General features: G+C 68.8%; 15 protein-coding genes across 15 annotated transcripts in view; 5 read left to right on the forward strand and 10 right to left on the reverse strand.

The window, feature by feature from the left end:
- Nucleotides 1-26: 26 nt before the first annotated feature.
- MICPUCDRAFT_49953 (uncharacterized protein) lies at nt 27-2,376 on the reverse strand (the record flags this gene model as incomplete). The annotated part of the gene is made up of 2 exons (XM_003055339.1): nt 27-497; nt 682-2,376. 2 exons carry the CDS (start codon nt 2,374-2,376, stop codon nt 27-29), a joined length of 2,166 nt encoding a protein of 721 aa, XP_003055385.1.
- Nucleotides 2,377-2,924: 548 nt separating this feature from the next.
- On the reverse strand, nt 2,925-3,365 carry MICPUCDRAFT_9258 (uncharacterized protein; the record flags this gene model as incomplete). Its single annotated transcript, XM_003055340.1, has 2 exons — nt 2,925-3,029; nt 3,213-3,365. Coding segments are annotated over 2 exons (258 nt in total), but the record flags the coding sequence as incomplete, so codon positions are not given.
- Nucleotides 3,366-3,618: 253 nt separating this feature from the next.
- Nucleotides 3,619-4,251, forward strand: MICPUCDRAFT_49955 (uncharacterized protein; the record flags this gene model as incomplete). The annotated part of the gene is made up of 1 exon (XM_003054798.1): nt 3,619-4,251. The coding sequence occupies one exon, from the start codon at nt 3,619-3,621 to the stop codon at nt 4,249-4,251; it is 633 nt and encodes a 210-aa protein (XP_003054844.1).
- A 112-nt stretch (nt 4,252-4,363) lies between these two features.
- MICPUCDRAFT_49956 (uncharacterized protein) lies at nt 4,364-7,235 on the reverse strand (the record flags this gene model as incomplete). Its single annotated transcript, XM_003055341.1, has 3 exons — nt 4,364-5,968; nt 6,117-7,022; nt 7,206-7,235. 3 exons carry the CDS (start codon nt 7,233-7,235, stop codon nt 4,364-4,366), a joined length of 2,541 nt encoding a protein of 846 aa, XP_003055387.1.
- A 2,012-nt stretch (nt 7,236-9,247) lies between these two features.
- Nucleotides 9,248-10,981, forward strand: MICPUCDRAFT_1552 (monovalent Cation:Proton antiporter-2 family; the record flags this gene model as incomplete). The annotated part of the gene is made up of 1 exon (XM_003054799.1): nt 9,248-10,981. A coding segment is annotated over one exon (1,734 nt), but the record flags the coding sequence as incomplete, so codon positions are not given.
- Nucleotides 10,982-11,158: 177 nt separating this feature from the next.
- MICPUCDRAFT_49958 (uncharacterized protein) lies at nt 11,159-12,288 on the reverse strand (the record flags this gene model as incomplete). Its single annotated transcript, XM_003055342.1, has 1 exon — nt 11,159-12,288. The coding sequence occupies one exon, from the start codon at nt 12,286-12,288 to the stop codon at nt 11,323-11,325; it is 966 nt and encodes a 321-aa protein (XP_003055388.1). The 3' UTR covers nt 11,159-11,322.
- A 270-nt stretch (nt 12,289-12,558) lies between these two features.
- On the forward strand, nt 12,559-13,029 carry MICPUCDRAFT_12645 (uncharacterized protein; the record flags this gene model as incomplete). The annotated part of the gene is made up of 1 exon (XM_003054800.1): nt 12,559-13,029. The coding sequence occupies one exon, from the start codon at nt 12,559-12,561 to the stop codon at nt 13,027-13,029; it is 471 nt and encodes a 156-aa protein (XP_003054846.1).
- A 141-nt stretch (nt 13,030-13,170) lies between these two features.
- On the reverse strand, nt 13,171-14,151 carry COQ5 (ubiquinone biosynthesis methyltransferase COQ5, mit; the record flags this gene model as incomplete). Its single annotated transcript, XM_003055343.1, has 1 exon — nt 13,171-14,151. The coding sequence occupies one exon, from the start codon at nt 14,149-14,151 to the stop codon at nt 13,171-13,173; it is 981 nt and encodes a 326-aa protein (XP_003055389.1).
- Nucleotides 14,152-14,428: 277 nt separating this feature from the next.
- Nucleotides 14,429-16,048, forward strand: MICPUCDRAFT_49961 (uncharacterized protein; the record flags this gene model as incomplete). Its single annotated transcript, XM_003054801.1, has 1 exon — nt 14,429-16,048. One exon carries the CDS (start codon nt 14,429-14,431, stop codon nt 16,046-16,048), a length of 1,620 nt encoding a protein of 539 aa, XP_003054847.1.
- Nucleotides 16,049-16,068: 20 nt separating this feature from the next.
- On the reverse strand, nt 16,069-19,384 carry MICPUCDRAFT_24033 (global transcription factor group C). The gene has a single exon (XM_003055344.1). The coding sequence runs from the start codon at nt 19,358-19,360 to the stop codon at nt 16,226-16,228; it is 3,135 nt and encodes a 1,044-aa protein (XP_003055390.1). The 5' UTR covers nt 19,361-19,384; the 3' UTR covers nt 16,069-16,225.
- A 309-nt stretch (nt 19,385-19,693) lies between these two features.
- MICPUCDRAFT_49963 (uncharacterized protein) lies at nt 19,694-20,570 on the forward strand (the record flags this gene model as incomplete). The annotated part of the gene is made up of 2 exons (XM_003054802.1): nt 19,694-20,518; nt 20,553-20,570. The coding sequence occupies 2 exons, from the start codon at nt 19,694-19,696 to the stop codon at nt 20,568-20,570; spliced, it is 843 nt and encodes a 280-aa protein (XP_003054848.1).
- A 393-nt stretch (nt 20,571-20,963) lies between these two features.
- On the reverse strand, nt 20,964-22,743 carry MICPUCDRAFT_49964 (sam-dependent methyltransferase; the record flags this gene model as incomplete). The annotated part of the gene is made up of 1 exon (XM_003055345.1): nt 20,964-22,743. One exon carries the CDS (start codon nt 22,741-22,743, stop codon nt 21,052-21,054), a length of 1,692 nt encoding a protein of 563 aa, XP_003055391.1. The 3' UTR covers nt 20,964-21,051.
- Nucleotides 22,744-22,823: 80 nt separating this feature from the next.
- Nucleotides 22,824-24,015, reverse strand: MICPUCDRAFT_61157 (uncharacterized protein). The gene has a single exon (XM_003055346.1). It carries the CDS (start codon nt 23,810-23,812, stop codon nt 22,877-22,879), a length of 936 nt encoding a protein of 311 aa, XP_003055392.1. The 5' UTR covers nt 23,813-24,015; the 3' UTR covers nt 22,824-22,876.
- Nucleotides 24,016-24,555: 540 nt separating this feature from the next.
- Nucleotides 24,556-26,794, reverse strand: part of MICPUCDRAFT_49966 (uncharacterized protein) — a gene marked incomplete at its 3' end in the record, with an annotated part of 2,866 nt that continues 627 nt past the window's right edge. The window contains exon 1 of the mRNA XM_003055347.1: nt 24,556-26,794. This exon is cut by the window's right edge and continues 627 nt beyond it. Coding sequence (XP_003055393.1) covers nt 24,556-26,793 — 2,238 coding nt within the window. The 5' untranslated portion in view covers nt 26,794.
- MICPUCDRAFT_49967 (uncharacterized protein) overlaps nt 26,629-26,794 on the reverse strand; it is a gene marked incomplete at its 5' end in the record, with an annotated part of 3,346 nt that continues 3,180 nt past the window's right edge. Inside the window, one exon of the mRNA XM_003055348.1 lies at nt 26,629-26,794. This exon is cut by the window's right edge and continues 1,131 nt beyond it.

Consider the following 26,794-nt stretch of genomic DNA (forward strand, 5'->3'; position numbering starts at 1 on the left):
ATGAATGAAAACCAACCCGACCCGCCTCATCGACGAAGCGCCTCGTCCCCGGAGCCGGAAAAACTGCGATCGCGGTCGTCGTCGTCGTCGTTCCACCGCTTGTCACCGCGCGACACGAGCGTGTCCGTCTCTCTCGCGGCCTCGACGTCCTCCTCGGACTCGTCCGTCCACTCGCCGTCGTCGTCGCCGTCGTCCCACGCGCTCGACCACTGCGACGCGGCGATGGGGTCGCGCTTCCCGACGCCGCCGCCGCCGCCGCCGCCGCCTCTCCCTCCGGGCGAAAACGGCTCCGTCCACTCCTCCGCGACGCCTCTGCGGCAGAGCGCCACGAGGCTGACGCCGAGCAAGACCGCGACGCCGAGGATGTGAAACTGGTACGACTGCAGCTGCGCGAGGACGGCGTCCTTCGTGCTCGGCGAGCCGCTCGACCCGGTCCCGCCGGACGCGGCTCCGTACGTCGTCGTCGCGGCGGTGGACGCGGGGGGACCCGACGACGACTTCGGGCCGTTTTATACAAGCGAACGTCGGGGTTGAGTTGAAAGGCGTCAGTTGAAGTTGAAAGGCGTCGAAGGCGGGGATTGAAAGCGAGGGGTGGGCGCAGAGAATCGCCGGGAAAAGTCCTTAAGGATCGGCGTCCACCACGCGAACGCGGTCGTATGGGAACCAGTGTATAGAACGCACCTTAGGCACCTTCGCCGTCGGGGGGGAGGGGAAGTATCCGGAAACGTCGTCGTCGTCGTCGTCGTCGTCTTTTCCGTTTCCGCGCGCGCTCGCGGCGCTTGCGCTTGCGCTCGCGTTCGGGGATGCCTTCTTCTCCTCCTTCTTCCGCGACGCGGCGTCGAACTCGCCCGTCTCGTCGTCGTATTTCGCGTCGCCGCCGTAATCGCCCTCGCCTTTCACGTCCGCGTCGTAGTCCGCGTCGTAGGCATCGGACGACGACGACGACGACGACGACGCGTCTACGTCGTCGGCGTCGTGCACCCACGCCTCGCGCGGGTCCTTCGCGGCGGCGGCGGCGCCGGTCGCCGCGCCCTTCGCGTCGCCCTTCGCATCGCCCTTCGCGTCGCCCTCGTCCGGGTACGCGGACGACGACGACGCGTTCTTCGATGAAGGCCGCGTCCCCGGCGAGCGGCTCGACGCGCCGCCGCTCGTCGCCGCGTCGTCGTCGTCCTCCGCGTCGTCGTCCTCGACCCCTCCCGTCTCGTCGTCGTCGGCGGCGTCGAACTCGTCCTCCTTCTTCGACGCGGAGGAGAACTTCGCGGCGGCGTCGATCGCCTCCGTCTCCTTCCCGTCGAACATCGGGGACTCGCGCGAGCTCGCGTCGGGCGCGGGCGCGGGCGCGGGGGAAGCGCTCGATCCGCCGCGCGCCGCGTCGGACGACGATATCGACGCGGCCGCGTCCTTCTTCTTCGCGTCCTTCTTCGGCTTCTCGCCCTCGGACCCCGCGGAGGAGAACTTCGCGGCCGCGTCGAGCGCCTCCGTCTCTTTCGCGTCGAACATCGGGGCGTACCCGTCGCCGTCCTCCTTGGGGTCGTCGCGCTCGAACGGCGACGGCGCGGGCGCGGGCGCGGGCGACGGTGCGGGCGCGGGCGACGGCGCGGGCGCGGGCGCGGCGCTCGAGCGCGACGACGACGACGACGACGACGACGACGACGCGGCGGGGTCGTCCTTCGCGGGGCGCGCGAACGGCGACGCGTCTCTCGTCGCGTTCTTCGTCGTCGTCGTCGTCGCGGCGTCGCGCGTCTTCTCCGCATCCCTCGAGGACGACGAAGACCGCGCGGAAGAGGAGGAGTAGGAGGGCGACGGCGCCGCCGCCGTCGTGCTCGCCGCCGCCGCCTTCGTCTCCGTCTCCGTCTCCTTCGACGTCGCGCGCGTCGGCGGAGCCATCGGGGCCCAATCGGGGGGCTCGTCCGTCTTCGACGACGCGCGGGAGCGATCGTCGCGGCCGTCGGTCGTCGCGGGCGACGGCGACGGCGACGAGGAAGACTCGCGCGCGGAGTACGACGGCGACGGCGACGGCGACGGCGACGGCGCGCCCGCCGTGACCGCGGTCGCGGGGGGCGCCCTCGTCGCGCCGCTCGCGGACGACGACGGCGTCGACGGCGCGGTGGACCGCAGCCACTCCTTCGGGATGCCGCCTTTCGACGACGACGACGACGACGACGACGAATCGGACGCCGGTAGGTAGCTCCCCGCGAAGCTCGGGGCGCCGACCTGGCGAAGCGTCCGCCGCGGGCCGCGGAGGCGCGGCGCGTGATTTTTAAGATGCTGACGATCGCGCTCGAGATCGAGCGACGTCGCGAGCGCGGGTCGCGCGATCGACGCGAGCGTCGCGATCGCGAGCAGGAGCGTCGCGAGGAACGCGCGCGACGTCATCGCGCTTCTCATCGCGCGACGGAGCGAGGACGCGCGCGAGAGAGAGTGCGAGCGCGCGGTCGAACGGGACGAGCTAACGGTTCCGCGGCGCTGCTGGCCCCAGACCGCGACCGCCAGAGCCTTTCCTAGCCAGAAATCACACGTACTCGTACTCTTTGGGTTTTTTGTCTGAATCGAATTCGCGCTACGCTACCCTCTTCTACGCACATCCTATCCCGCGCCGCCCGCGCCGCGCCCGCCGCGCCTCACCTCGCGTCGCCGCCCCCGCCCGCCTCCCGCGGGCCGTAGTGCTTCTCCAGGTGAGACGCGAACGCGTCCACGTACTGCGCCGACCTCGGCACGACGTCGCCGTCGTCTCTTCGCCACGCGTCGCACAGCTCGCGCACATCCACCCACTTCACGCCGCTGACTTCTGCCTCCCCGGGCGCCATGTCCACGGTCTCGTCGCGCTCTAAGAAGTACACGTCCTCGAAGCAGTTGCAGCCGCCCAGATGCGCTTGCTCGGCGGGGACGCAGAAGGCGAAGGAGAGCTCGTCGTGGAGGCACGCGATCCCGAGCTCCTCCTCGAGCTCTCGGACCGCGGTGTCCCTGCTGTCGTGCCCGGACTCGATGTGCCCCGCGGCGGAGATGTCCCAGAGGTTCGGGAACGTGTCCTGACGGTCGCCGCGAGTCGAGGGGTGGGCGACGGGGAGGCGTGAGTCGAGGCGCGACGTCGAGCCGCGAGGCCCTCGCCGAACGATTCGATTCGCGGAGAGAGGACGAGGGAGAGGACGACGACGACGACGACGACGACGACGACGACGCGAGAGACGGACGGACGCGTCGCCCCGTCGCACCTTCTTCGCGCTGCGCTTCTGCAGCGCGACCTTCTGCGTCGCGCGATCGATCAGCCACACGTGCACGCTCCTGTGCCAGTCCGCGTCGCGATGCACGAGCGCTCGCGGCTTCGTCTCCCCCGTGGGCATCGGGCCGTCGCGGAAGATGTCGAAGTCGTCCCCCGGCGCGAGCACGACGTCGAACATCTCCAGGTCGGACTGCGCCTCGGCGAGCGCCGCGGCGTTCTTCCGCGGCGCCGACGCCGGCGAGGACGTGGACATGGTCGCGGCGAGGGCAGGGGAGGACGCCCAGCGGGCGCGGTGTGCTCTGAAGATTCTTCCTCAGCTTCGAAAATATAATTTTTTCGTCATCACTGCTGCGGCAGCGACGATCGCCACCCGGCCACTCCGTCGCGCGCCTCGCCGCATGGCTCTCCGACGCGCGCTCCTGAACTTGCGCACCGCTCGGCCCGCCCGCGGGTGGGCCGGGATGGCGACCGCCGCGGACCCGGGGTTCATAAGCACCGCGTCGAAGATGTGCGTCCCTCGCTCATCGCGCGCGTCTCTTCGCGTCGTCGGCTCGATCGAGGGTTTTCTCCCTCCCGCCCCCCCCCCCCCGCGTCGTTCGATCGCGCGCCGTCCCCGCGCGCTCCCTTCGCTTCGCCTCGCCCCGGTCGCCGAACCCGCGCCCGGGTCACCTTCCTCGCGATCCTCCGCTCGCAGGATCGACGTCACGGTGGTGCACGAGGGCCAGAGGTACGTCGTCAAGGGCATGGTCGGGCGGACGCTCGCGGAGACGCTCGCGAACAGCGGGATCCCCGAGCTCGAGGCGAACACCCCGATCGTGTCCCCGGAGTGCGGCCCGGACGCGCACGTCTCGGTCCCGCCGGGGGTGATCGCGTCGATCCCGGAGATGACATTGGACGAGAAGCTCGTGTTGACGGACGTCGCGGAGACGGTCACGCCGCGGAGCCGGCTCGCGAGCTCGGTGAGGCTGACCAAGGATCTGGACGGGTTGGTCGTCGCGTTCGCGCCGATGCAGCCGTTCAAGACCATCTGAGGTCGGGTCGGAGGACGGGACGGGACGGGACGGGACGCGACGCGACGCGACAGACGTGCGATTGTAATCTATTATCGCTTTTAAAGCGGTTATCCGAGGCGTCGCGACGACGCTACGGGGAGTCCTCGAGGACGACGACGGCGTCGGCGCCGCCGCCGCCGCCGCCGCCGCCGCCGCTCCCCGACCCGCCCGCGCCGCCCGCGCGCCCTCGCCCTTCCTCGAACCACTGGCTCACGAGCGCGTCCAGGTCGTCGTGCGGCGGCGGCGCGCGAGCCGCGGGCGCCGTGGGCGCCGACCCCGCGCCCGCGGTCGGCCGACGCATCCGCACCGTCAACGGCGCGCGCTCCCCCGCCGCCTCGCCGAGCCCCGGCGACGGCGCCGCCCCCGGCGCGGGCGCTCGGCCCGCGGCGACCGCGCCCGGGCTCGGGACGCTCCGCGCCGCGGCCGCGCCGACGACGGGGACGGGCGTCGCTGTCGCGGTCTCGGTCGCGGTCGCGGTCGCGGTCGCGTCGCCGCCCGCGCGTAAGAGCTCGTTCGCGGTGGAAATCGCGCGGTGCGCCGCCTCCAGCCGCGGCGACGGCCCGTCGTAATACTCTGCGGCCGCGGCGGCGTACGCCCCCGGGCTCTCCAGTGTCGCCGTCGCCGCCGGCGCGCTCGACAGTGATTCTCTCGACGCCTTGTAGGACTCGACCGCGGCGGCGGCGGCGGCTCGCATCGCCGCGAGCGCGGCGGTCGAGTGTTCCACCGCGCGCTGCGCCGCCGCCGTCGCCGCGTCCATCGCGCGCGTCGGGTTCGCCGCGTCGGTTTCAACGCCGGTTTCAACGCCGGTTTCAACGCCGGTTTCAACGCCGGTTTCAACGCCTTCCTCCGCCGCCGCCGTCTCCTCCTCCTCCTCCTCCTCCTCCTCCTCCTCCTCCTCGTCGTCGTCGTCGTCGCTGTCCGAGATGACGATGACGTCTTCGGCGCTCTCCGCCGCGGCCGCGACGGGGACGCGCGCGGCGTCGTTCCCGTGCGCGGTCGCCTCGCGAATCGCGCGTCGTCGTTCCTCCTCCTCGTCCGTCTCGTCGCCGGCGTCGTCGTCCTCGGCGTCGATCGTCGTCACGCCGGCTCTCGCCCCGCCGCCGCCTTTCGTCGCCGACTCACTCCCGGCGTATAGCTCCGGGGGCACGTGTAAGACGTTCCCGCCGACGCCCAAGACGACGCCGTTCATCGCCTCCGCGGGGACCCAAGCCGACTCGTTCGCGTTTCTTTTCCCGCCGCCGCCGCCGCCGCCGCCGCCGCCGCCGCCGCCTTCGTCGTCCGGGCACGGCCGCCACCGCCCACTGGGCTCGACCTCGACGCGGCTCACGCTCGCGGAGTCGCCGCCGCGCGCGCGCAGGACGCCCAAGACTCGCGTGAGGAAGCCGTCGATGACGAGCTCCGCGGGTCTCCCGCTCTCGCCGCAGTGCGGACACGTCCACTTGCGAACTTTTTCATTCAGCGAGACGTACGTGTCCAAGTCGAACGCGGCCAAACCTTTGCACCGCCGCGTCCGCGCCGGGGTCTTGCAAATCAACCCCGATATCGGGCAGCGAAGGGATAAGACCGCGTTGTCCTCGATCACGAGGTCGTCGTCGCTGTCGTCCGCGCCGGGCACCCCGCCGCTTCCGCCGCCGCTCAGAGACCGCTCCAGATGCGCGCGCGCGTTTGGAAACGAAACCGGCGCCGGCACCAGCGCCTTAGGGTCGTTCCATCATTCAAAGCGACGTCGGGGTGGTGTTCAAAGGCGTCAGTTGGAGTTGAAAGGCGTCGAAGGCGGGGATTGAACGCGAGGGGTAGGCGGAGAGAGACGCCGGGAAGTAAAGTCCTTAAGGATCGGCGTTCACCACGCGAACGGGGTCGTATGGGGACCAGCGTATAGAACGCGCCTTCACCTCCTCCGCCCTTCGCCTCTTCACGATCCGCATCAGCACCGTGAACATGCGCGAATCCGCGCACGACACGCTGAGGACGTTCCGCCCCTCCACGGCGACGCCCAACGGCACGCTCACGGGCGGATCCCTCCCGGCTTTTCCCATCGCGCTCCCGGGTTGCCGAAACATAACCGGCAGCGGCGTGTCGTTCACGCGCACGTTCGCGAGAAACGGCCAGTGCTGCCGCGCCGGCACCTCGTCGTCGTTCATGACGCACTGGAGCTGCAACTGGTACGACCGCGAGTCCTTCCCGCGCAGGAGCATCGCCTGCGCGTTGCTGAGGATGAACGGCCGCGACGCGACGCCCTTCGCGCCGAGCCGCGTCGGCGACATCACCACGCCCGGCGCCGACGCGACGTTCGGCACGGGGTGCGGCGCCCAGAACGGGTCGGACTCGACCGCGCGCGCCCATATCCCGCTGCTGACCGCGTCCGCGGCAAAAGATGCGCCGCCGCTGGCCACGAGCGCGCCGACCGCGGCGGCGGCGGCGCGTTGCTTGCGGAGCTCCTCGAGAGATTTCGGCGACGATGCGCGCGCCGCTCGCACGAGCCCGGACACGTACTCGCCGTGCGTGCGCTTCACGCCGCCGCCGCCCGCGGCGCCCGGGGAAAGGCAGAACTTCGCGCCCTCGAACCTGTACCACACGTCCGTGACTACGCGCTCGATCGCGTGCTTTCCGCCGGCCGCGCGGGTCAGCACCTCGGACTCGCAGACGCCGACGACGCGCGCTTTGAGCGCCGCCTTGTTGCCCTGCTTGCTCTGGCGCAGCGCGACGAGGATCTCCGCGAGGTCTTTCGCGCGCAGGCGATCGAGGAGATTCTGCGCGATGGAACGGACGGACGGCGCGGGGAGGGCGAGGGAAGTCAGCGAGGCGCGGCGACGCTATGCTCTCGGTCGTGGTTCGCGCGGAGAAGCGATCTGATCAGCGACCGCTCGAGAGACGGGACGACGACGACGACGACGACGACGACGACGACGACGCGAGGAAGCGCGGAGGCGCACCACGACGGCTTTGTCCACCGCGAGCGACATCTCGCGATGCCGCCGCGGAGCTCGAGACGCGCGGCCGCCTCGTCCCTCGCGGACAGGACGCCGCGCGCGCGCGAACTGACTCTCACAGCGAGCGGGAGCGCGGAGCTGCGCGCGGAGCCACGACCGCTTGCCACGACTGGCCCTCTGGCCGCGACGCGCGGTGAAACGCGGTTTCAATTCGACGTTTAAACCCACGAAGACGAGGGTCAACGAGACGTGGCTCGGTTTACGCTGATCGAGGCACTCATCGAGCTCAGCAAAACGCGTCGTCCCATTTATTATTTTCCGATCGTGCCGCCGATAAGCCCCCGTGCGTCCGCGACGTCCGCGCCCTCCCGTCACATCCCCGCGCGTGCCGCACGCGCTCGTCTTCGGAGCCGACTCGCGCGCGCCACGACCCCCCGCGGTCTCGTCCCCGCGCCCGTCCGTCCGCGACACGAAATCAGGATCCTCTGAGTTGAAGGCAGCCCCTTCCGTCGTCCGCCGCGCCGCGTGAGGTTTCAGGGTTTATCGCCTCGATGCCCGCGCTCGCGAGCGTCGCCGGCGCGATGATCGCCCCCGGCGTCTTCGCGTCGGCCGCGTCCGCGCCGCGCCGCGCCGCCGCGAGCAACGCGAGCAACGCGCGCCGCGGCCGCGTCGCGAGGGCGTCGTCGTCGTCGTCGTCGTCGTCGTCCGCCGTTTGGGTGGCCCGAACCACGACGTCGACGTCCTCGTCGCCGCTCGGCGCGTCTCGCCGCGTCCGCGGCGTCGTCGCGACGCGCCCGCGCGCGACCCCGCCCGAGGGCGAGGCCGCGCCGGCCACCGCGGACGCGTGCCCGACCGAGCCCGTCGACGAGGAGCAGATCGCGATGCGCGACGCGCTCGCGGTCATCAAGCGCGACCGCGCCAAGTTCACGGAGATCGCGGAGAACGAGAAGCGCAAAGAGCAAAAGTGCGCGGACCGCTGCGCCGACCTCGAGCAAGTCGCGCAGACGCAGGCGCAGCTCGCGGTCAAGGCGTGGGAGGATCACTCCGCGGCGGAGGAGCTCGTCGTCGAGGCCGCGGCGAAGGTGGACGCCGCGGTGGAGCGATACGGCGTCGCCGAGCTCGCGTTATCCGACGCGCGAGCGAAGCGAGCCGCAGCGTTCGCCGCCGCGGGCGTCGGCGTCGAAGGCGACGACGACGGAGACGCCGACGCCGACGACGAAATCGAGAAGGACTCTTCTAATAAGCCCGCGGCGAAGCCCGCCGCTGCGGAGAAGGACTGGTGGACCGCGGAGGGTCTGTCCGCGGAGGAGGCGGTCGCCGTCGTCGCCGAGAGAGTCGCGGAGGCGGAGAAGGCGTACGAGACGGCGAGGGAGGACAAGGACGACCGCACCAAGTTTAGCGCCGGGATCGCGTCCAACGCGCAGGAGGCGAAGGAGCTCGCGCAGGCTGCGGACGCGCGCGCGGACGACGCGATGCGGCTCGTGGAGGAGAGCATGGAGGCGGTGATCGCCGCGCGGATCGCCGCGGCGGTCGCGGAGGAGGAGCTCGCCTCGCTCGACAAGGCGGAGGATGCCATCTTGAACCCGAAGGATTTCAAGAAGAAAGAGAAGGCGAAGAAGGTGAAGGAGGAGGAGGAGGCCGCCGCCGCGGAGGCGTCGATCGCCGCCGAAGAGGAGGCGGAGAAGGCGGAGAAGGCGGATGCGAAGAAGAAGGACAAGAAGGACAAGAAGGACAAGGAGGAGGAGGAGAGCGCCGAGACCGTCAAGGCGAAGGCGCCCTCGCCGACGTCGTCGTCGAAGCAGTTCGCGTCCAAGTGGTTCACGTCCGACACGGAGAAGTTCAGCAACCTCGCCACGGGCGCGGGGCTCGCGCTCGCGGTGGCGTTTCTCGCCGGGATGATCCTCCCGGGTGGGGCGAAGTTCCGCGCCGCGCTGTCGCACACGGGCGCGTCCGTCACGTCCACGATCGACAAGGGCTGGAAGTCCATCACGTCCATGATTCCCGAGTCGGAGAGGAAAATCGCGGAGCACGCCGCGCACGAGGCCGAGGAAGCCGGTCTCACGGACGCGCTCGTGCTCTTGTTCACGTCCATCTTCGCGGTGACGCTCGTGTCCAAGATCCCGGGCGGGTCCCCCGTGCTCGGGTTCCTCCTCGGCGGCGCCATGATCGGCCCGTACACCACCGGGCTCATCGGCCACGTCGAAGGCGCCAAGGTTCTCGCCGAGTTTGGCGTCGTCTTCCTCCTCTTCAACATCGGCCTCGAGCTCTCGCTCGAGCGCCTGCAGAGCATGGCGAAGTACATATTCGGCATGGGCAGCGCGCAGATGCTGATGTCCACGCTCGTGGGCGCGACGATCGCGTGCGCGTGCGGCCTCGCGGTGCCCCCCGCGGTGGTGATTGGCATGGGCCTCGCGTTTTCGTCCACCGCGGTGGCGTTGCAGGTGCTTCAGGACCGCGGAGAGACGGGGAGCCGGCACGGCCGCGCGACGTTCAGCGTCCTGCTGTTCCAGGATCTCACCGTCGTGCTCGTGTTCATGCTCGTGCCGTTGCTCGCGGGGCCGGACAGCGGGTCCATCACCGCGATCTGCGGGTCGCTCGCGAAGGCGATCGTGAAGACGGTGGCGGCCATCGGCGTCATCATGGTGAGCGGCCGCGCCATCCTGCGTCCCATCTACCGCCGCATCGCCAACCTCGGAAAGGCGGAGGTCCTGACCGCGACGACGCTGTTCGTCGCGCTCGGGACGTCGCTCCTGACGCAATCGCTCGGCCTCTCCATGGCTCTCGGCGCGTTCCTCGCTGGGCTCTTGCTCGCGGAGACGGAGTTCCACCTACAGGTGGAGTCGGACATCGCGCCGTTTCGCGGGTTGCTCCTCGGGCTCTTCTTCATGACGGTCGGGATGCAGATCGACCCGAGCGTGTTGATGTCCAACTCGTTCAACATCATCGTCATGGCGTTTGGGCTCCTCGTCGGGAAGTTGGGCGTGATGGCCGTCTGCGGGCCGCTGTTCGGGCTCCCTCTGCTCGCGTCGCTTCGCTCCGGCGTCTACGTCGCGCCCGGCGGCGAGTTCGCCTTCGTCACCTTCGGCCTCGCCGCGAGCGCCGGGTTGTTGACCATGGACGTCGTCAACCAGATCAACCTCGCGGTCGTCCTCACGATGGCGCTGACGCCGCTCCTCGCCAACCTCGGCTCGAAGCTTAAGGACGTTCTCAAGCAAGACGACGGCGTCGTGTCCTTGCAGGCGAAGGAGGGCGAGAACGACGACCTGAGCGGGCACGTCATCGTCGCCGGGTACGGCCGCGTCGGCCGCATCATCGGCGACTTGCTCAACGAGCAGCTCATCCCGTTCGTCGCGCTGGACATCTCCGCGGATAACGTCAACGCAGGGCGCTCGAACGACATGCCGGTGTACTTTGGCGACGCCGGCGCGGAGACGGTGCTGCACGCCGTCGGCGCGGCGAAGGCGTCGTGCGCGGTTGTGACGTTGGATACGGCGGAGAGCAACTACCGCGTGGTGTACGCGTTGCAGAAGCATTACCCGGACGTCAAGGTGTACGTGCGCGCGAAGGACGTCGCGAACGGGCTGTTGCTCGAGAAGGCGGGCGCGAAGGCGGTCGTGCCGGAGACGCTGGAGCCGTCGCTGCAGCTCGCCGCGGCGGTGCTCGGCGAGATGGACATGTCGAACGAGGACATCTCCATCGCGGTGGATAACTTCCGCCGGACGCACATCCAGGATCTGAAGCAGCTTCAGCAGAACAGCGGCGGCGGGCTCGGGTACGGGCTCCCCACGGACATGGAGACGCTGCAGGCGACCATGGACGAGCTCGACGAGGGCGGTCTCGTCGACCTCGTTCCCAAGGCTGTCTGAGTTGAGACGGACGGAGGGACCGGCAGACGGAGCCGAGAGAGAGAGAGAGAGAGAGAGAGAGAGCGGAGGGTGATTCTTTGAACGCTCGAGGTCGAACGTCGTTCGTCGTCGCATTGAAAAATACTATTACTACATCTTGCTACCACGCCGACGTCGTCGTCGCATCGCGGGCGGGTTTGGTTTCGGTCGCGACGTCGTCGCTTCGCTTCGCTTCTCTCTCTCTCTCTCTCGTTCTCGTTCTTGTTCCCCGGCGCTCAACCGCCCGTCGCGCCGCCGCCGAGCCCGACGGCGGCGTCTACGTCCCCGGACGGGCCCGACAGACGCCGACGGGCGAGCCGCACCAGCCCGTCCCCGCCCGGCAGGCACGCGAGGCGGAGTTTCAGCTTCATCACGCGCTCGAACAGCTCGAGTCGACGCTCGAGACGCGCGAGACGAGACGCCGGGTCCGCGTCCGCGTCGCCGCCGCCGCCGCCGCCGCCGCCCTCCGCCGCCCCTCCCTCGCCGTCTCCGCCGCTCGTTCTCCACCGCAGCGCCCGCAGCTCGTCTCGAATCTCCCCAACCTTCTTCCGAATCTGCCGCGGGTGCATGTCGCGGACGTCCTTCCACCGTTCGCTCGGCTCGAGCGCGAGCGGCGCGAGCTCTCTCCCCGCGTCGTCGAGCCGCGTCTCCACGTCGAGCGTCAGCGCCGCGACGTGCGCTCTGAGATGTCGACAGACGTCCGCGCGGCGCTTCGACTCCTCCTTGTCGTCCGCGCGCGCGCGCGCCGCCGACATCGCGGCGTCGACTAATATCTCCGCGTACATCGGGCAGCCGTACTGGATGGCGAACTGGAGCGCGGCGAGGGACCCGCGCGTGACGACGTGACGCATGGTCGCCTCCGTCCACGGACAATTGTTCGCGCGGGCCCAGCGGAGGCGCTCGACGCTCGCGACGCAGTCCTCGACCGCGAATCTCGGGTTGTCGATCGGGGCGTACATCCACACCGCGCGTCGGCACTCGCGGTTCAACCCGGCGACGATCGCGAGGTCGGTCTGCGAGAGCAGAGGGAAGATTCGCGTGCGAAGCAGATCGACCTGGGCGAACAACGCGGAGAGGACGCCTCCAGATTTGGTCTCCATGCGCGTCTCGAGCTCGTCCTCGTACATCTCCGTGGGGCACCCGATCTCCGCGGCGAGCTCGGCCGACAGCGTGACGACATCTCGCCGGCCGCGTTTCGGCATCGAGCGCGCGTCCACGCGCGCGCGAGGGTGCGGGGGGAAGGGGAAGAGCTTCCTTTTTTTTGGCGGGCGCGCCCGCGCGGGCGTTGACTTTGGTATGGTGGCTGGCTGTCTCCTCCTATCTCTATCCTAAGGTTAGGAGTTTTTGGTTTGAGTCGAAAACTACGTCGTACTACTCCCCAAAACTACTTTTCCCCGCCTGCGAGGGTTTCTTTCCTCGTGCAGGGACGGAGCGGGGAGGGTGCACTCCGCCGCCGCGCGCGCCTCGTCGCGATGTTGCGACGCGCGTTCCACTCGATCGCGGCGACGTGCGCCGCGGCGCCTCGCCGCGGCGCGACCCCGCCCGCGAGCGTGGCGCCGTGGACGCGCGCGCTGACGACGACGACGACGTCGCGACCGTCCTCGGATTCCACCACCGGATCTTTCTCCGGCGCGTTCGTCGCGGCGCGACCGGGGACGATCTTCGCGCCGCCCTCGCGCGGAGCGCTTCCCGAGGACGACGCGCGCGCTCCGGCGTCGCCGTTCGCGCTCATGGCGGTCCCGAAGCGGAAGGTGTCGCCGTCGAGGAAGGGGAAGCGGAACCAGTTTCGACGGATCAAGTTCGTCGGTCAGGCGGTGCGGTGTCGCGACTGCGGCAAGGTGAAGATGCCGCACGTGTACTGCGACAGGTGCAGCGCGAACGTGTACGAGGAGGAGGACCTCGACGGCGGCGGCGTGCCGCGCGCGGGCGTGACGCAGCCGTAGACGCGCGCTGATGGAGCGCGGAACGCGACTCGTCGAGGCGGAGGCGATCTCTCGGACGCGGTGGATGTAACACGACACGTCTTATTAGTCTACGCGTGCGCCTAAACAACGACGCGCGGCGCGCGATCTACGATCGATCGATCACAGCTTGAACCCCTCGTGAATCGCGACGACCCCGCCTGTGAGGTTATCGTGCGACACGGACTTAAACCCGACGTCGCGCATCATGTCCTCGAGCTCGCGCTGCTTCGGAAACTTCCGAATGGACTCGACGAGATATCGATACGACGCCTCGTCCTTCGCGACGAGCTCGCCGAGCGCCGGGATCACGTTGAACGAGTACAAGTCGTACATCGATCGCAGCGGCTCCTGGGTCACGTGCGAGAACTCCAGGCACATGAACCGCCCCCCGGGTTTCAACAGCCTGAGCGCGTCTCTCAGCGCCGCCTTCGCGTTCGTGACGTTCCTCAGCCCGAACGCGATGGTGTAGACGTCGACGCTCGCGTCTTCGAACGGCAGCGACTCCGCGTTCCCCTCCACGAACTCCAACTTCGCGAGCAGCGCGTCCCCCTTCGCGTCGACCGCATTCAAACCCATGAGCCCCCGCCCCCGCGCGCGCTTCCGACCCTCCGCGAGCATCGCGGGGTTGATGTCCGACACGATGACGCGTCCCGGGTCGAAGTCCCGCGCGCGTCCGCCGCCGCCGCCGCCGCCGCCGCCTCCGCGCCGCGCCTTCTCCTCCGCGCGTCGAAGCTCCCTCAGCACCCTGAAAGCGACGTCGCCCGTGCCTCCCGCGACGTCCAGGTGCGTCATCCCGGGGAACACGCCCACCTTATCGACGAGGTAGTCCTTCCACAGGCGGTGCACGCCCGCGGACATGAAGTCGTTCATGAGGTCGTAGCTCGGCGCCACCTTCTCGAAGACGTCGCGGACGAGGCCTTGCTTCTCCTCCACGCGCACGTCTCTGAATCCGAACGACGTCGTCGGCGCGTCTTCGTCCGCGTCCGCGGAGGAGGAGGAGGACACGCCGCGCGCGAGGGAGGACGAGGACGACGCGGTGGCCGCGCGCGCGGCGCGTTCGATCGATCTCCCGGCGGCGCGGAAGATCCGCGCGGCGCTCATCGCCGATCGCTCGCGGCGCGGGACGTCGACGTGGGCACTTCCGGTCGTTCGTCTCCCCGCGACGCCGGCCGCGCGGTTCGAACGACGAGGCGAGGCGAGGCGCGCGCGCGCGATTCCGTACGCGAGCGCGCGGTGGACGAGAGGACGGTCGCGAGCGGCGCGCGATCTGTTCGGCGTGCGCGCGCTCCGTGCGGGCGCGCGTCGCGCAGTAGATCTCTTTCATTTCATCGCGTTCGTGGCGGGCGAGCACTGATGGCGTCAGATTCGGGGGCGCGAGATGCCGGGGCGACCGCGCGGCCTCGCCGCGCTCCTCGCCTCCCTCCTCGCGCTTCTCGCGCGGCCCGCGCTCGCGGCCGTGCCGTCGCGGCCGCTGAACATCTCGACCCTGCGCGAGCCCCTCCCCGCGGCGCGGGTCCTCGCGCTCGGGCAGACGGACCGTCGCGTGCGATGGACGAGCGTCCGCGAGAATAAGAGCGACGACGACGACGACGACGACGACGACCGCGGGTGCACGTCGCTGGACGGGCCGGTGTGCCCGCTCCCGCGCGACGACGCGGCGGACGACGGCGAAGAAGAGGGCGAAGAGGCGACCGCGCGCGCGTTCTCGGACGCGCGCGAGCTGCTCCGCGCGATCGAGAAGCACATCGAGGCGATGCTCGGCCTGCGCGCGACGAGCGACGACGAGGCTACGACGAGCGACGACGAGGCGACGACGACGACGACGACGACGACGACGGAGAACGCGAACGCGAACGGCGCGGCGGAGACGCCGGAGCCGAAGCCCGCGGCGGCGCCGCCGCCGGTCGCGAAGGAGGCGCGCGCCGCGACGACCGTCGACGAGGAGAGGGGCGCGTTCTCGCGCGAGGCCCCGCCGGCCGCGCTGTCCGACGACGACGATTTTGAGCTCGCGAAGCGCGTCGTCGTCGGTCGAGCCGCGAGAGACGTCAAGTGCGACGTCTGCCGCGAGCTCGTTCGCGTCGTCCACCGCGCCGCGGCGACCGCGCCGGCGGACGCGCTCGACGAGGACGTCGTCACGAGTCGTCTCGCGCGCGAGTGCGAGGTGGACGCACTCGACGCGGACGTCGCCGCGGACGCCGCGGACGCGGCGGCGACGCCGACGCCGAGCCTCTTGCGAACGCACGCGATCATCACCCGCGCGCCGCCCGAGGAAACAACCGTCGGCGACGCCGCGGAGGCGTCTGAGACGTTCGTGCTCGCGCGTCGAGCCCCCGGGACGTCGCTGCGAGAGATCGAACTCAGGGTGTTCCGCCGAGCGTGCGCGGACGTCGTGCGGGACGGCGACATCGCCATCGCGGAGAAGACGGTATCCGCCGCGAGACGACGGCGGGGGGAGGGGGACGGCGACGGCGACGGAAACGAGGACGTCGTCGGCGACCTGCAGCGCGCGCTGTGCGACGACGACGCGCGGATGTGCGCCGCCGAGACGTCCTCCGCGGCGATGGACGATACGAAGAAGAAGAAGAAAAAGAAGAGGAGGAAGAAGAGGACGGAGACGTGCTACTATCACGCCGCCGGGTGGTGGAATTACGAGATTTGCCGCGGGGGCGCGATCACGCAGTATCACGCGGACGCCGGCGGCGTCACGAGGGTCGCCTTGGGGACGTACGACGCCGCGACGACGTCGAGACGGAAGACACGCGACGCCGCGGACGCGAACGCGGTCGGCGTCGAGATTTTCACGCGCGGCGCGACGTGCGAGGGCGCCCGCGCGAACGACGACGACGAGCCCGCGGCGGCGGCGATCCGACGCGGCGGGGAGGCGAGATTTTATTGCGCGAGAGACGGCGCGACGAGCGTGGAAGTGAACGAGCCGGAGACGTGCGTGTACGACATACGCGTGCGCTCGCCGCGACTGTGCGACGAGGACTACGCGTAGGTGTAGGTGTAGGAGGACGAGACGACGACGGTAGCTTTATAATAAGAATCGTTTCGTCGCGTTCCGTTTTCAGTCGCGCGCGGTTCGGACGCGTGGCGTTCGCGTCGCGTCGCGTCGCCTCACCGTCTTCGCGTTCGAAAATCCAATCCCCCCAGCCCAGCACGACAATCGTTCGTCTCATCGCCGCTGCTTCTTCCCGCCGCCGCCGCCGCCGCCCTTCTTCCGCTTCCTGTCGTCGTCGCCGTCGGAAGCTTCCTCGTCCGCGGCCATGGCCTCTTCCTCGAGCTCGTCCCAGTCCATGCCCTCGTCCTCGGAGTCCTCGTCGTACTCTTCGTCGTCGTCGTCGCTCTCCTCCACGGACTCGCTCTCGGACTCCTCCTCGGACTCCTCCTCGGACTCGCTCGGGGCGAAGTCGGACTCGCTCTCTTCGCCCCCCTCGCCGTCCTCGTCGTCGTCGTCCTCGACCTCGTTGTTCAAGAACTCCCATCCGCCAGCCTGGAGCCAATCGTCCGGGTCCTCCTTGATCTGCTTCAGAAGCGGCTTCCAGTTCAAGTTCGCCTTGCCCTCGTAGTACTTGATGTCGAGCGTTCCGAGCCACTGCTTGATGTTGTCGAGGTTCTGCACCGGGATCTGGTCGATGCGATGGACGTCCTTCGTGAAGTCTTTGAACACGATCGCCATGTCGAAGTTCTTCAGGTGGAACCCGACGCGCTCGAGGTTCACGACTTCGATGTCGCTCGACGACACCACGAGCGGCGGGAACTCGGTGAGCTCCACGAGGCACGTCGCCGTGGGCAGGATCCGCACCGTGCTCTTGAACGGGACGCCGTCGAACGCGAGGTCGTGGTACGGCGAGTCGAACTCCAGGTTGAGCTGCGGGAAGTCCTTCTCCCAGATGTCCTGCACCTTGCGGCAGAACCCGCTGAACTCCTTGTGAATCCGTTTCTCGCGTTCGCGGTCGCGTTGTTCCTCCTCGATCTCGTCCGGGTCGTACATGTTCCGTCGCCCGCCGTCGAGGCTCTGCACCGCCTCCATGATCTCCATGTAAAACTGCACGTCGTGCGTCTTCTTCTTGCCGATCATGATCGGGTTGTGCAGGTGGAAGTGAATCAACGTCTTGATCTCCTTCTTCGCGGGTTGGAAAAACGCAAACTTGACGTTGGAGTAGATGATGTCCACCTGCTCGTCCGCCTTGGCGCCGACGTACCGCAGACCGTTCGTGTGCGCCTCGAGCGTCCCCGCCTTGCGCCCTCCTCTTCCTCCGAACGTCGGCAGCATCCACAGGCCGACGAGGCGGTGCACGCGGCCGTGGGACAGCACGAGCCGCTCCTGTCGCACGAGCGTCGCGCGTTCGGCTTTTTCCGTCTCGCGCTGCGACACCGTCCGCTTCAGCGCGCGCATCTCCTGGACGATGTAGTTGGCATGCTTCGTGTCGCTGCTGCGGTACGAAATCTCGCGGAGGAAGGTCAGGTCCGGGAACTTCATGTTCGCCGGGTACGTGCTGTTCGCCGCGATCGCCCCCGGCGCGGTGGGCGCGTTGAAGTTGATCCTCACGAACGACCGACCGCCATCCTGCGTCACGCTCACGCTCTTCACGGCCATGATGTGGAACGGGACGAGCCCGCCGTGGATCGGAAGCAGCACGGTCTCGTTGTCGCGGTCGACCGCGAGCACCGGGTCCGCGCCTCGAGGCACGGGGACGTCAGCCATGGACTCGTAGGCGACGAAATCAGCCGTCGCGCCGCCTTTGCCGCCCGACGCCATCGCGTTCTTCGCGCCGACGAGGCGCGCGTACGTCTCTTGGTTCTTCTTGTCCGCGAGCGCGGCTTGCTTCCTTCGGCGCGCGTCCTCGTCCGTGGGGCCGCCTTCCTCGCCTCTGGTCTTCGCGTCCATGACGACGCCGCCTTCTTCCACGCGCGCGGCTTTGGCTTGCTTTTTGTTCGCCGCCGCCGCCTCCTCCTCCTCCTCCTCCGCGGAGTCGTTGATTTGGTACGCGATGTCCTTCAGCGCCTTCGTCGTCGCTTTCGTCATCACGTCCGCGGCGGCGCCGTCCTTCGCGACCGCCGCGGTGTCCGCGATGAGTATCGCGTACGTCGCGGACTTGCTGCCCTCCTTCGCGTCCGCGTTCGCGAGGCCGTTGAGCGCGATCTGGACGTTGTAGCACTGCCCGGCTTTAATCTTTTGCGGCGCGCCGCGCGACTTCGGCCCGAGCGTCATGGAGCTCTCGCGGAGCTCCAACCCGATCGCGGTCCCGATCGTCTTCCCGAGCTTCGCCGCGAGCTGCTCGCCCATGCCGTTCGGGTTCGCGGCGATCAGCGCCGCCTTCGCCGCGTCGTGCGGCGCCGCGAGGTCCGCGCCGTCCACGAGCGCCTTCAACGCGGCTTCCTGCGCGGCGAGCGCCGCCGCGTACACGTCCTCCATCGCCTTCGTCGGGTCGATCATCAGCGTCCGCGCGACGTTCGCGCAGTACTGCATCACGCGCGCGCCGAGGGAGATGGTCACCACGCCGTAGTGGAGCTTCTTATCGCTGCTCTGCGCGCTCAGCTTGAGCTCGTATTCGCCGCCCGACTGCAGGATCGGCGGGTAGCAGATGTCCACGTCCTCCGCCTCGACGTCTTTCATCCCGAGCTTCGACGGCTCGAGGATGACGTCCTCGCACTGCTCCGAGAGCTTCGCGTGCGAGATCTTCGTCTCGTCGTTCACGACGCCCTCGATGGTATCCACGCACCAACGCATCGCTTTCGCCGCGAGCGACGCGGCTTTCTTCATCGTCGTCGCCTCGGTGGCGTCGCGCACGCTCATCGCGTCCGCGAGCCCGGCGGCCACCTCGACGATCTTCACGCCCTTCTCCTTCAGTCGCGCGTGCGCGTGCGTCACGAGCGCGCCCTCCTCCGCCTCCTTCGCCACCGCGCCGACGATCAGGCCTCTCTCCGCGATGAGATCCACGACCTCGTCCACCTGCGTCTTCCCGTCCTCGCCCTTGGGCTTGACGTGCACGACCACGGTGACGTTCGCGTCCGCGAGCACCTTCTCCGCGACGGATGACACGAGCGTCGCCTTCTTCCCGCCCGTCACGACGTGCAGCTCGTCCTTCGTGAAGAGCATGAGCGTGTCCGGGAGCTCGTACTGGAATAGCCAGATCTGCATGGACGCGGACTTGAGGTACCGAAGGTCGTCCTCCTTGTTCGAGCCCGTGCCCAGGAGGCACGCGGTCGCGTTCGCCCACATCGGCTCCGCGTTCGCGGTCCAGGACGCGCGCATGGCCCTGAGCCTGGACGCGCACAAGTCGCCGTCGATCGTCGGGCCGCTCATCGCGCGCGTCGAGTTGTCGCCGCGAGAAATACGATCGGGCGGTGGATCTGGCGACTTCGAAGCCGACTTCGCGATCGGTCGTTCACGCGGAAACGCGCGCGGTGGTCGACCTCGCGGTTCGCGGCGACGCCTACCTGCGCGGCGTGTGCGCGATCGCGCGTGCTCCCGAGCGTCTCGGAAGGCCGCGGTCGCGAGCGTGCGTTGTGCGCGAGCGGCCGCGACGGATGTCTTTTTGAATCTTGTGGTCGTGTTCTTTCACTTTGGTGTCGAAGAAGTAGAGCTCGCCGCCGCGTTTTTCCCCGTTGTTAGCGCCTCCGCCGGCCGCACAAGCCCATGTCGCGCGCGGCTCTCAGGACGCTCGTCGCGCGCGCGCCGCCGCCGACGATCGCCCCGTCGCGCGTGGCGTCGCGGCGGAACGTCTCCGTCGCGACGCGCGCGCGCGCGCCGCCGGTCGCGGACGACGACGACGACGACCACGACGCGGGCTCCGACGACGCCCCGACCACGACGTCATCAGGGCCGTCGTCGACCTCGCCGGCGGGCCGCCCGCGCCCCTCGATCGTCGTCCTCGACGGCGCGAACCTCGCGTGGACGTACTCCGCGTCGCTGTACGCGAAGCACGGCTGCCGGACGCGCCTTCCGCTGTCGCGCGGCGTCGCGCTCGCGCTCGAGTGCGACGCGTGGGCGTCGATGCGGCTCACGCCGCACGCGTTCATTCCCCGCTCCTACGTCGAAGGGCCGCTGCACGGCCTGTGCGACGGCGGCTCGCTCGAGACGCTCGTCCCGGGGAACGTGGAGTACCTCGGGAACGCGACGTGGAGAAACACGGTGCTGCACGACTTCGCGCGGCGCGGGATGCTGACGACGGTGACGCGCGCGCCGAACGCGAGGGACGCGGACGACAAGCGCATCATCGCGTTCGCGTTAGGTGCGTCCCATACACTGGTCCCCATACGACCGCGTCGGCGTGGTGAACGCCGATCCTTGAGGACTTCGCCCAGCGCATCTCTCCGCCCACCCCTCGCTTTCAATCCCCGCCTTCGACGCCTTTCAACTCCGCTTCTGACGCCTTTGAACTCCACCCCGACATTCGCTCGTATGGAACGACCCTCAGAGCGCGACGCGGTCGTGTGCAGCAACGACCGGTACGAAGACCACGTCGTCTCCGCGGGTAGCGCGGAGAAACGTAAAGAACTCAGGCGGTGGCTGAGCGAGCGCAGGAGCGGGTACGAGTTTCAGGTCGGGAGCGTCCTGGACGCGGCGTACGCGAACGGGGGGGGCGATCCGACGGCGTCGCCGCCGCCGGTGGGGTGGACGCACCTGCCGTCGCCGCCGCTCGAAGAGCGCGGCGACGGCGACGGCGACGGCGGCGACGGCGGCGACGGCGACGCGGGTTCGCGCGCCGCGTGGCGCGAGGACGTGCACGCGACCGGGAGCAGCCGTCCGTGGGCGATCGGCGAGTCGCGCTGGGGTCGCGACGCGACGCGAGGCGGACGGAGAGGCCGCGGGAAACGCCGGCGGAGGGGCGGGCTCGGAGACGCGGGCGGCGGCGGCAAAGCGAAGCGCGCCAAGGGAAAGGGAGACGGAGACGGAGACGAGTTTCCGTACTGGGCGCTGCCCGCGCGCGACCTCCCGGTCGTCTTCAAGGTCAAGAAGAACGTCGCCGCGAACTAGCTAGGCATCTAACTTAACTATTCGTATGTTTCCGGGGATCGCATCGCCGCGCGCGCCCTCGCCATCGCCGTCGCGAACGCCGTCTTCGCCGCGTCTCTCGACTTGGCGCCCTCCGCCAACGCCGCGGCGACCGTCAGCGTCCCGGGCGCGGACCGCATCACGCTCGCGGTGAACGCGTGGGGCGGGCCCCTGGAGGTGGACGACGGCGACGGCGACGGCAGTTCGAGCGCGCAGTTCAATCGCAGCGGATCCGACGCGTCCGTCTCGATCGAGATGGACGTCGTCGTCGCGCTGCTGAGCTCCCGCCGCAGCCGCTCGAGGACGTCCGACGCCGTCGGCGGTTTTTTCCCCGCGCGCCCGCGCGCGCTCGCTTGCACCTCGAACGTCATCCGCCAGCACTTCGGCGTCGCCGCCGCGGTCGTCGCGGCGTCGAGCGCGTTCGCGTTCGAAGCGCCGCGCCGGTTCGTCTTCTCGAGCGCGTCCTTCGCGAAACTCCACGCGATCCCCCACCGCATCGTCCGGCCCTGAAGAAACTCCGTCGTCCGAAACGTGATCGACGAACGCATCTCGAGCGCCCTCCGAAGCTTCTTCATCGTCTCCTTCTTCCCGCACATCGTCGTGTACCAGTGCACGCGGTCGAGCAGCGTCAGCGAGTCCTCGTACATCGCGCGAACGAACGCGTGCTCGCCGCCGTTCGGGTAGCACATCTCCGTCTCCGTCCCGCCGAAGTTGGTCCCCGCGTTGAGCTCCGCCTCGGCCATCGTCTCGAAAAACGGGGGGTTACACATCGAGAACGCGAACCGCTCGCCGTCCCTGATCGCGGGGAGTAACACCCCGTCGCCGCCGCCGCCCTCGCCTCCGCCCTCGCCGCGTCTCGAGTCTCGGATCTCGATGAGCGACGCGACGTTCGCGTTGGCCGACGCGTTCGCCGTCGCCGCCGCCAGCGCCGCGTCGGCGACGTCGCACCCGACGAATCGCCACCCGTGCGTCGCCGCGCCGATCAGCGGGTAGACGCAGTTCGCGCCGACGCCGACGTCGAGGCCGAGGACGGTGGGCCCCGCGATCTCGACGCCGTCCGGGCGCGACGCGCGGAGGAGGTCTTGGATCCAGTGGACGTAGTTGGCGCGATTCGCGACGGGCGGGATCAGGTGCCCGGGCGGGACGGTCCAGCGGAGGATCCCGTAGTCGACCGCGAGCATCGCCGCGTTCAGCTCGCGCGTCGCGTCGTAGCTCGTGAAGTCGATGACGTGCCGTCCCTTCCCGCGCGATCGCAGGTGCGGCAGGAGCGCGGGGTGTCTCTTCGCGAGGGCCGCGAAGTCGGGGTTCTTCTCCCTGTACGCGTTCCGCGGGTGCATTCGGTCGCCGTTCGGCGCGCGCGTCGGGATCGGGGCCGCGCGCGCGTCGTCGTCGTCGTCGTCGTCGCCGTCGTCGTCGTCGTCCTTCGCGTCCTCGCCCGCCTCGACGCGCTTGCGCTTGCGCGCGGCGTCCGCGTCGTCCGCGGCGTCGTCGCGGTCCCCGGGGACCGCGACGACGACGTCGTCGTCCTCGCGCGCGGCGTCGGCACCGGCGGTCGTCGCCTCCTCGGCGTCGCGCATCGCGTCTCGGAGCTCCTCCGCGGCGGCGAGGAGCTCCGCGTCCGCGTTCGCCGGGTCCGCGGCGATGATCGCCTCGAGCTCGGCGAGCGCCTCGCGCACTTCCGCCGCGCTCATCGTCGCGGCGAGCGCGCGCGAGCGAGGCGTCGGAGGCGCCGAGGCGGTGTGACGCGAGCGCGCGAGATCGCGACTCGAGAAAATATTTTTTTGTCTATCCTTAAGATGCTCCCGTCTGAAGCCTGCGTGTAGTCTAACAGCCGAGGCACATGTGCTCGAACGCGTAAAATCCGACGGCGGCGACGATCGCGACGCCGGTCCCGCGCGCGAAGCCCGACTCCCCGCCCGCGAAGCCCGACCCGCGCCCCTCCCCCTCGGAGTACGACCGTCTCCGTCGCGGCGGCAACGCCGAGAGATGCCTCGCGTCTTCGTCGGCGTGCGCCTCCAAAAACCGCGCGCGGTCCCGTCGCTCCAAGCCCCAGTGCAACGACAGCCCGAACGCGATCTTGACGAGACACATCGGGATCTCCGCCGCGAAACACCGCGCGTAATCGCCGCCGTGCGCGCCCTCGAGATACCGCCTGCCCGCGTGACCGCCCGCGTCCGCGACGCACCTCGCCAAGAACCACCCCGCCTGCTTCGAAAACTCGTATCGCAGCGACACGATGCCCGTCGCCATCGTGAGCGGCCGGAGCGGCCTCCACACCGTGATCCCTCGCAGCAGCGCGTAGTGCCGCGCGGCTGCGCCAATCCAGCTCAAAACTTCGCACACGATCTCGTAGCTGTTCTCGTACGTCGCCGGGCACGTCGTCTTGAAGACGACCGCGGTGAGGTACGCCGATGCCATCGCCGCGGCGACGGCACCGATCGGGATCGCTTCCGCCCACTTCGGACAAAGATCGCGCGGCGACCCGACCTGCGCGTCCATGCCGCTGCTTTTGAGGATCGTGGCGAGCGCGACGAGGATCGCCATCCACAGACCGGTGTGATGCACCGCCGCGTACGGCCGTATGATGGCGAGTCTCCACGCCCTCCTGCGCTCGAAAATCCTGTAGGAAATCCGCGCGGCCTGCGCGGGGTAGCTCGCGTCGACGCCGTTGACTTCCTCGTCGTGTCTGCCGTTGGATATATCGCTCGAGGACGACTTCTCGCGCGTCGACGCGCGCGTCGCGCGTCGCACCGCGGGCATGTTTCGATTCGCGGCCGACAACAGATTTATTAGGGTATTAGGGTATTAGGGTATTAGAAGATTCGGCTGAAACTTGCCGCGCGCCTTCGCGAGGGATGCGGTGCCTGCGCGCGCGCGCTGCGGCGTCTCGAGCGAGCGGCTCCGCGCGATGGAGCGCGCGATGTGCGCGTCGGCGACGCCCGGAGACCGCTCCTCCCGCGTCGCGACCTTTCGCCAGCGAACGTGTCGAATCTCGGAATTTATTTTCAGATCACTTACTTTTAACCGCATAAATGCATATCTGGACACGTGTTCCCGCCGTGTAACGCGCGTTAGGTTGTAACTTTGTACAGTACAACTACACGTGTTCGGGGAAACTGTACACGTGTTCGGGGGATCATTTTTAAAAAGAGTCGCTTAGGGGTCCGAAAACCGCCTTCCAGCCCTCTAAAATCGCGAAACTTTGTGAGGGCATCGGCAACATGATGTACAACATCGTGACGAAGTTTCGGATTGATCCGCGCAGCGACGGCGCGTGGGCGCGTACGAAAGTACTTTCGCGTACGTTTTTGCCATCTGTATGCGTATTCAGTATAAATTTCGTACTTTTTTTCTGAAATCGTGAATTACCCCACCATGACCTTAATGCGAGAAGAAAAAACAGTCCCGAGGCACACACTATTCTGTACACGGTACTCATCACGACGTAGCTTTCAACGCACAACACGCGACACTCCTCGTCCGAGACGCGCTCGCGCGCTCGCCTACCTAAGTTGCTCGAGCGCGGCCAGCGCCTCTTTCGCCCTCGCCTTCGCGTCCGCCAGCCGCTGCGCGCTCGTCCCCGGCCCGAACACCACCTGCTCCAAGAGCGTCGCCCTCGACCCTCTTCTCGTCTCGACGTCCACGATCAGCCGCAACGCCTCCCTCGCGCTATCGGCGGCTTCCTTCCTCGACGCCGCCGCGTCCGACGCGCTGGACGCGTGCCCGACGTCCTCCTCGTCCGCCGCGGCGAGCGCGGCGAGCGACGCGAGCCTCGCGAGAAACACGGGGAGCTCGTTCGCGCACTCGGGCTGCGCGCGCGCGACGTCCACGACGTCGCGAACGTGCGACAACGCCGTCGCCCACGCGCCCGTCGCCTCCGCGTCGTCCGCGGCGGCGGCGTGGCACTCCGCGGCGGCGATCTCGTACCCTATTCCCGCCTTCTCGTAGTGCTCCGCGCGCTCCGCGTGCATGGGGTTCGCGTCCGTGGCGTCCATCTCGTACACGGACGCGAGCATCGCGTTGATCTCCTCCCGGTGCGTCGTGAGAAGTAGGTTCGCGGCCACCTCCGCCTGGAGCGGGTACACGAACTTGTACACCCCGGGCTCGATCAACATGATGAGTCCCTGCGCTTCGATGGACTCGAGGAGGCCCAACAGAACCGGGAGTGAGTGCTCCATGATCTGCACGAGGACGTCCACGGGGAACTCCACGCCGACGCACGACGCGCACTTCAGAAGGTCCGCCTCGACGGCGGTGAGCATGTCGATGCGCGCGACGAGCGCGGACCTGACCGAGTCCGGCAGCGACGCGTAGCTCACCTCGCCGGTGTTGCCCTTCAGATGCGTCGAGGAGCCGCCGTCGTGGGAATCCGAAGCGGTCGCCCACGTCTTGCCCTTCGCGAGCGAGTGCACGCCGGACGCGCTCACGGCGACCAAGTCTTCGCGGCAGAGGAGGTCCACGAGCATGACGACGATGCGCGGCGAGCCGTTCGCGTGGTCGACGATGTACGCCTCGAGCTCGGGGGCTACGGACTCGCCGGGGTGTAAGCCCAGCGATTTCGCCGTCAGGGCTTTGACTTCGTCGTCCGTGAGCTCGTCCACGTGCACGACGCCCTCGCCGGTGGGTTTCAGACGACGCGCGCGCGCGGTGTGAAACTTGGGCGCCTCGGGGTGGGATAACCCAGTCAACACGACCATGAGCTTGCCTTTCACCGCGGCCGCGGCGGGCGACGACAACCACTCCACGAGGTGCCACGACGTCGGGTCGCAGAAGTGCGCGTCGTCGATCACAAACAGCAGCGGGCGTTTCGATCTCGCCACCACGTGCACGAGAATCGTTTTTATCAGGCGGTGCGCGTCGTCCCAGTCCTTCTCCGTCATCATCGACGCCAACATCTCCATGTGCGCGTCGCCGGAGGGGAACAAAAGCTCCGCGGCGGCGATCTCCGCGGAAGACGCGCCCTTCGCGGACTCTTTTTTGAAGCCCACGCGGCCGCTCTCGTTGCTGCTCGCCATGCGGTCCATGATGATTCGGTGGATTTGGAACCCGGCTTCCGGGACGAGCGCCTCCTCCGCCTCGGGTTCGCTCGTCGTCAAGGTCCTCTTGATCGAGCCTTGCTTCTTCAGACCCGCGTCGTCTCCGCCGCCGTTCGTGTTTTTGTCATCCAGGGGCGACATCTTCCTTCCCGACCCGAACGTGCTGTTCTTCGAGAGCATCAAGAGCGATCGCTGTTTCAGCGACGACGGCGTCTGCGACGGCGCGAGTCTCCGCGCGCTGTTGCCGCTGTCCATCGTCGCGAGCGAGATCCCCTGCCTCGCCCCCCTGCTGCTCGCGGTTCTGTTCATCGCTCGCGTGGATGCGCCGGCGCGCGGCATCCCCGAAGACCGATTGTTCACGTCCAAGCCGCCGCCGCTGGATTGTTTTCGCATCGCGCCCATCGCCGTCGGGGATAAGTGATGCGACTCTCTCTCCTCCGCGAAGAGCCAGTGAAGGAAGCACCGCCATATGAAGTACGGCGTCGTCTCGTGCGATAACGCCGCGGTCATGACGCACACCTCTGGGGCACGGTCCGCGGGCAGTTTAAACGTCTCTCCCTCGTACGTTACCGTCAGAGCGAGTTGCTCCGCGAGGACGGACTTCCCGCACCCGCTGCCGCCTTGGAGCACCAACACGCTCGCGGCGACGGCCGCGTCCCCCTCTTCGATGAACGAATGCACCGCGTCGCGCAACGGCGCCTGCATC

The sequence above is a fragment of the Micromonas pusilla genome (genome assembly GCF_000151265.4).
Source record: "Micromonas pusilla CCMP1545 genomic scaffold MICPUCscaffold_1, whole genome shotgun sequence".
In the NCBI taxonomy this organism is placed as follows: Eukaryota; Viridiplantae; Chlorophyta; class Mamiellophyceae; order Mamiellales; family Mamiellaceae; genus Micromonas; species Micromonas pusilla.

Bases quoted from the DNA above. Each gene is read 5' to 3' on its own strand.
- MICPUCDRAFT_24033 (XM_003055344.1), bottom strand. From the start codon at position 19,360: ATGAGCGGCCCGACGATCGACGGCGACTTGTGCGCGTCCAGGCTCAGG.
- MICPUCDRAFT_61157 (XM_003055346.1), bottom strand. From the start codon at position 23,812: ATGCCCGCGGTGCGACGCGCGACGCGCGCGTCGACGCGCGAGAAGTCG.